The following is a 7,364-nucleotide window of genomic DNA, read 5'->3' as shown; positions in this document are numbered from 1 at the left end:
CGGGGTTGCCGCCGGCGTTCCGTCTGCTGCGTCCTCTGGGTGGACGCCGACACGTCGGTGCTGGAGCGGTACGTCGGCGACCGCGTCGACTGCATGGTGGAGCAAGGGCTCGTCGGCGAGGTGCGGGAGTTTTACCGGGCGGACGCGGACTACTCCCGTGGGATCAGGAGGGCCATTGGCGTGCCGGAGATGGACACCTACTTCCGGCAGGAGGCGGCAGGGGCGCTGGAGGGAGACGAGGAACGACGGGCCGGGCTCCTCGAGGCCGCCGTCGGCGAGATCAAGGAGAACACATGCAGGCTGGTGTGCAGTCAGCTCCGGAAGATCCACCGCCTGCGATGCCTGCCTGGGTGGAGCATCCGCCGCCTCGATGTCACCAGGGTGCTTTCGCTCAAGGTCGGGAAGGCGACGGACCAAGAGGCGGAGCGCACCCTGTGGGAGGCGGATGTCGTCGGGCCTGCCGCGTGCGTCGTTGACATGTTTATTCGCTCTCCTGGAGGGATGGTGGCGGATGTGAGCACGGATGGGAAGGAGCTAAGCACGGGGGCCAAGCATGCAGCCGTCGCCGGAATCGTCGAAGCGGCCGACAGGTGTGGTCTGCAGCTACTCGAGACTGGGCCGACGTCTCGTGGGTTTCATCCAAGGAAAGCGGCCGCAGCAGTTTGAGTTTCGAGACTCTCATCAACTTAACCGTACCACCCCTAAAAAAATCAACTTAACCATACCATATATCCATTTATTTAGTATCAGAATAATCATTTTATTGATTTATTTTATCTAGTTGTGCTCTTCTATCCATTAAGTTATAGAAAAGCCTAATGCATTGTATACTGCACACTACTAAACTGGAGTAGATGACACCCATGCGCTAATTATTTCAATGTATTTCAGTGGTTGTATGAATATGAATATTTAGATTAATAATATGTGTGCTTTCGCAAAAAAAAGATTAATAATATGTGTGAAGATTTTTCTAATGCATAGTTGAGTGTTGAGAGGAATATGTTAATGGGATCACTTATTAAGAAATATATTTAGATACATGTCAACTAGTGGTCTCTATCTTAATATATGTATGTCTGATGCTTTTGGACGTGCTATAAACATTAAGTCATAGATTATGCCATGGAAGACCGACAATAGAGGAAATACCATCGAGGTAGAGTCACTCTCGTATGTAACCGCTAGCCCACCTTTAGATGAACGTCCTATGCCGCATGTGTGAAAGACCGAGGATATCATCTTGAACAGGGATGAGGATACTAGGGATTGCAAGATTATCCGATATTCAACCAGTTGTGCATGGGTTTGGAGGTCATTTTATACCCATATATTTTGTCGGTAGATACCCCGCAAACCGGATATTCATGGATATCCAACCAGTTGGGCAATGGTTTTGAGGTCATTCCTGCCCATGAATTTTCCTAAGTGGATATTCTCGGACTCATGGGGTTGGCATGGATTCGAAAATGCTCTCGTGATAGCCATATATATGACGGGAGGTCCTAACATCGAATGACCTAAGTCATATAAGCAAATCCCAGTTCCAAAGCCCAATGGCCGAGAGATGAATATGTGCTTCGGCTATGCGTGCAAGCGTAAGTAACTAAATATATGTATTGTGATATGTGACTTTCCATGTGTTGTTGTTGACATGTGGGAACTTTCGCAGAGAGCAATGGATATGCATGTGAATATGGATTTGAAGGAGCTCAACTTATACAAACTCTCTCCATTGTTATCCCAACGATAACTCGAGACAAGTTGGTGGATTATCAATTTTAAGCTACGAGTTCATTAAGAACAGCCCAACGTGCAACTCTACAAAGATCTTGTGGAAAATCGGCCAACAATGATGAGCCCACCAAGCTTGGCTTCAGCTGAGCGAAAGAACGGTGGCCTTCCTCGAACCCGAGTGTCGGCGACCTCCCTGCTCTACTGATCCACACTGCTGGTGGCACCCGCAAATGTGCCAGCTTTGTGGTCATTTCGGTGGGGCGGAGCTGGTGACGTCGTCCTCGTCTCGCTCTTGTCGTAGACTTCATCCGCCACCTCGTCGATCTTCTTGAAGGCGGCTTCTAGCTCAGTCTGGTGGAGGTTGTACCCCCAGAGCTCATGACAGATGTCGCGGGCGGTGCGATAGGAGTCGACCAATGCCTCCTGCTCGGCCAGGTCCACGTCCGGCGCGATGGCTGTGCCGGTGGCGAGTTGCTCCGCTGTGAACATGTGCTCGTCGAGGAGCCGGAGGTTGTACTCCTGGTCGGTCTGCGTCTGCCGAAACGTGGCCTCCCGCTCGGCCAACACCATTTGGGTGTAGTGAGCACAGGCCTCGCCCTTGGTGATGCCGGCATGGACCGATGAGGAGGGTGGTGCTGACTCGTCGGCGGCCGCGTCATCCATTGGGACGTCCACAACGCTGGCCTCCGTCTGCCTGCCTGCTTATAGCAATGACGGCGATCTACGTCTTCTGCTCAGATGAGAGATTGTCTCAAATGGCTTTGGAGCTCAAGGGGGCCATGACAAGCATGGCGTGGAGAGGAGAGACGGAGCGTAGAAGGATGGATGTGGCTATGGCATAGGCTGGAGTTTAAATAGTGGCCGGATGACAGGGAAAGTGGTGAGATGGTTAATGGTGGGCGGCAGCCGGACAAACGGGCGACACTGGAGTAGATTCGTCGGCAACCGCACATATTTAATGTAGGGAGGTGGAACGATAGGTTGTCGTTTGAACGTGGATGAGTCGCGTGCACGGGAAGCGACGTGAGATGTCGCATTGGCTCTGGATGGGTATGAATACGACATTGACGCTCTGGAGCGGCGTTGATGCTTCGTTCGGGAACGCATGCAGAGCGGGACGATTTTTTGGGTGGTTCAAGGCGGTCAGAAGCAAGCGTGGCGATGATCTAGACGCTTTGGGTGGGCCAGGGCAGTCATAAGCAGGTCTGGAAGCGGCCCGGACACCTGCAAAGCCCCAGTTTGTTTTGGATTTCTGAGAAAAATAACATCTAAACGGGTCAAAGGACCGTTACAAATTCATATTGGATGATAAAATGCGTCCGGACAACACGGTCTGACACTTGAGGACGGTTCAAGGGGTCCGGCATTGGAGATGCGCTAAGCAGTTCTTTCGGGTCGAGACAGCCAGCGTGGGCATCCGGATAAGATTTGTCAGGCAATAAGCTTTTTCCCTTTCCCCGAGATGCTTAGTGTGCAATGATGAGAACGATATGAATCTCTCTGATAAGCATGATTTGTACGCAGTGTGATAATTAGCCTTTTACAAAAGCATGTGGTCCAATGATGTGTCCCCCGGGACCGTGGCCACATTCCTCGCTCATGTCATGTCCCCCCGCTCCCGATCACTGCTCGCTAGTCGTTATTTACAAGTAGCGCCGACGAGGCGGTGATTATCTCTAGTGACTACGCTTACGCGTAGAAATGCAAACGTGCGACAATGCCAACTGCGATGCCTTTGTATTTTTATCTAAGTTTGACCATATATTTAATTAAATAAAAATATATACTATCCAAAGTATATTGTTGGATTTGCATTTGAAAAAGATTTTTTTTGTGACATATAGTTTATATTTTACTAGTTAAATTTATGATCAAATTTTGACACAAATTGAAAAGGCGCCTAATAAACCCGAACAAAGGGAGTACTACTACAAAACTCAAAAACTAAATCGTGCTACGAGACCTGTCCAAACTTTGGATCATGGTTTGAGACCATCTACGTACGTACGAATGTTTAGCTCGTGAATTATGTTGCTGAGCCTGTCGACATATAACAAGGCAGTGCATGAACATCCGTCGAATCATTGGGCAGGATGGCCCTCCCTGTGCTAGCTACAGCACCACAATGGTGGACCTAAAATCCCCCTTTTGGGATCTCTAATCGTTCCATCTCGAGGTCGACGGAGACAGCACCACACGAGCCTTGCTCCGGTGCATTCCCTAACTCAATTTTCTAGAGGTATTCTTGACCCCCGCCATCTTTTTTTTTCTCCGGCCCGCCGCTGCCCATATCCAAGCCCCATATAACCCGTATGACCCATACGTATGTATACGGTGACATCCCGAAAAAAAAAGGATGACACGACCCCACGACCAGGTAGGACCTGCCGACGGCCGATCCATCAATCACGCAGCTCAATCAATCATGCAGCTCCATCATTCACGTAGCTCCTCCAGCATTCTGGTGAGGTTCTTTAGGAATATCGGCGGCGGCGATCTTATCGCCCGCGATCTTGTCCGAGAGTGCGCGTGGCACCGTCGTCAACCTCCAGCGCTCGCAGGTACCGCATCTCATTTCCCCACGTTTGTCTCGCTCGCGGCAGCATCAGACGACCTGCCGCTGTTTTCGTCGTAGTGGTTAACCTAGCGGGGCGGGTAACCTAGCTTTTTGGCGGTCCATGCCATCGCAGATCTTGTTCTGGTACTGTTGCTCGTTGTGATATACACAGTGATCACGCGGGCTAAAGTGGGTTTCTTCTTTCTAGGGTTAACCTAGCGTCGGTTGCCGTCGGTTGTGTGCACGACGGCTCCGTTATTTGATGCGGCTGCTTAACTAGGTATCCGGCGATCCAAAGTAATCACGACTGGTGTCGTGGGCTAGGAATCCGGCAGCGCATGTTATCACGGGTAGTGCTGCTTCTCGCGATCCAAAGTGATCACGTACTGGATTCGTGGGACGTAACTTAACGCCGCTCGGTGTGGAGAGGGGGGGATCCATGGGCAATCAGAGGTCGTTGGCGTCGGTTGTGTGCACGATCTGAACGCCCTCGGTTGGGGCGCTCTCCGGTTGGGGTAGTTTATTTAACATCCGTGATCATGCGCTAGGTGTTGTATATGTCAGCATTGATAATGTTTGCACATGTGATGATACATATTAATTCTTGTAGGAAATGGCGGACGATGAGTTAACTGGTATGATGTATGACATGGAGTTTGGAGAACTGATGAAAGACCGGATAGAAGATTGGTCAGATGATGAAAATTCAGATCGTGAAGATAGGTCAGAGAATGGGAACGTATTGGAAGATCTTAATGTGAGTCGCATTATCATGTTGGAATTTTTTGGTCGCATCTGACAATATTATATTTTGAAAATTTATAGATGGATGAACATGATGATGGTCAGGAAAACAATGAGCATGATGATGGTGAGGAAAACAATTCGAAGATCTCGAATGAAGATTACATTAGTCAGGTATGGAAGTGGAATTTTTTGTTGGCATGCATGCAAGTTGAATAAATCCTGGAATATTATATTATAAGTACTTATGTATTTGTGTTATATTTTTCAGCTCATTTCCGAATGTCATAATGCGTACGACTATTACGGTGAATCCGACGCGGAGACAGGCCTTGATGTCGAATCATTAGCTGCACCTGATTCTGGGGAGTCGCAATCGTCGGTCATCATGAGTGAGGTATGTATGTAATCGATGTTGTATGGAAGTAATGTTATACCATAGAAAACTATTTTCATGGCTATGTTATGATTGTGTAGGTGACAGAAGTTGAGGGGAAAAAGAATGTCCAAGATACTGCTAGTGCAGTTGATAAGAGGGATATGTTCATGCAGATAATACAAATGACTTCTACGTCTCATGAGGCTGCGTATGATTTCTACAACAGCTATGCTAGAGAAAATGGTTTCAGCATTAGAAAGAATAGGGTCAGGTATACCAAAACCGAGTCACGTCATATGCGTTATAGGCGGTTTGTTTGTTCCAGACAAGGAAAACGCGACAGCAGGTTGCTAACCGAGGAAGGACACAGCCGTAGGCTCAGACCCGAGACACGCTGCCACTGCGAAGCGCGCCTGACCGTGAAGCTTGACCAACAGCGTGGGGTTTGGTATGTTGATACTTTTGAGGACAAGCATAGCCATATCTTGGCAGGACCGGACGAGGTACCTTTTTCTTTGGTCCCACAGAAAAATCAAAGAGTACCAGAGAGCTGAGATACTGTCCATGGGAGCTGCAGGGATTAGAATTCACGACATGATGGATTCCTTCATCAGCAAACATGTATGGTATGGCGGTGTTGGTTTTACCAGGCGTGACATATACAACCTTTGCGCCAGGGAGAAGAGGAAGCTGCTTTCAAAAGGTGATACTGCCATAGTTATAGGCATCATGGCCAGTAGGAAACAGAGGGATCCTAACTTCTTTTTCTTGTACAAGCTAGACAAGGAAGGACATATGAATAGGACGTTCTGGTGTGACTCCCAGTCTCGTCATGACTATGAGGACTTTCGGCGACGTGCTTGTATTTGACAGCACGTACAAGATGAACCGGTATGGTATGCCATTCATACCCTTTGTTGGTCTTAACAATCACCGGAAGACCACTGTTTTTGCTTGTGTCATAGTTTCGGACGGGACCGAAGAGACATATGTGTGGCTGCTGCAGACTTTTTTGAGGTCCATGTGTCAAAAGATGCCGAAGAGTGTTATCACGGACGCCGACGCTGCGATGATCAAGGCAATTCGCCAAGTCTGGCCAGACGTGTGGCACCGTATATGTACGTGGCATATAGAAAAAAATATGAAGATTCACCTTAGTCACAAGTCCTTGAAGGAGTTCCGAACTCTTCTGTACTATAGCACGTCCACGGCCACGTTTGAGGAGAGATGGCACGCGTTTTCCAAAAGATGGCAGTCGGAAAAAACAGTAACATGGTTGAGACGGATGTATAAGAAGAGGAGACTGTGGGCCGCGGCTTATCTGACAGAGGGTTTTTGGCTTGGCATGAAAAGCAACCAGAGGAGTGAAAGTCTAAACTCATGCCTTCACCTCCACCTAGACGGTGAAATGACCCTGTTGGATATGATTTTGCACTATGAGAACGCCGTTGTACGTATCCATGAGAATGAGGCACGAGATGATTGCACGGCCTCACAGAGTGTACTGGTGCCAGTTACTAGCTCGAGGGAACTTGAGATAGTTGCTTCTCATTGTTGGGGAACGTAGTAATTTCAAAAAAATTCCTACGCACACGCAAGATCATGGTGATGCATAGCAACGAGAGGGGAGAGTATGATCTACGTACCCTAGTAGATCGCAAGGGAAGCGTTGACACAACGTAGAGGAAGTAGTCGTACGTCTTCCCGATCCGACCGATCCAAGCACCGTTACTCCGGCACCTCCGAGTTCTTAGCACACGTACAGCTCGATGACGCTCCCCGGGCTCCGATCCAGCAAAGCTTCGGGGATGAGTTCCGTCAGCACGATGGCGTGGTGATGATGATGATGTTATACCGACGCAAGGCTTCGCCTAAGCACTACAATGATATGACCGAGGTGGAATATGGTGGAAGGGGGCACCGCACACGGCTAAGGAACGATCACGA

At 48.9% G+C, this 7,364-nt stretch overlaps 1 protein-coding gene across 1 annotated transcript; it reads left to right on the top strand.

Annotated features, from left to right (window-relative positions):
- Positions 1 to 15: 15 nt before the first annotated feature.
- LOC125530158 (adenylate isopentenyltransferase 5, chloroplastic-like) lies at positions 16 to 883 on the top strand (the record flags this gene model as incomplete). The annotated part of the gene is made up of 1 exon (XM_048694568.1): positions 16 to 883. A coding segment is annotated over one exon (651 nt), but the record flags the coding sequence as incomplete, so codon positions are not given.
- Positions 884 to 7,364: the final 6,481 nt, after the last annotated feature.

The sequence above is a fragment of the Triticum urartu genome, unplaced genomic scaffold, assembly GCF_003073215.2.
Source record: "Triticum urartu cultivar G1812 unplaced genomic scaffold, Tu2.1 TuUngrouped_contig_6114, whole genome shotgun sequence".
Taxonomy (NCBI): Eukaryota; Viridiplantae; Streptophyta; class Magnoliopsida; order Poales; family Poaceae; genus Triticum; species Triticum urartu.
The sequence above is the reverse complement of the archived record's forward strand: the minus strand, read 5'-3'. Positions and strand labels throughout refer to the sequence as shown.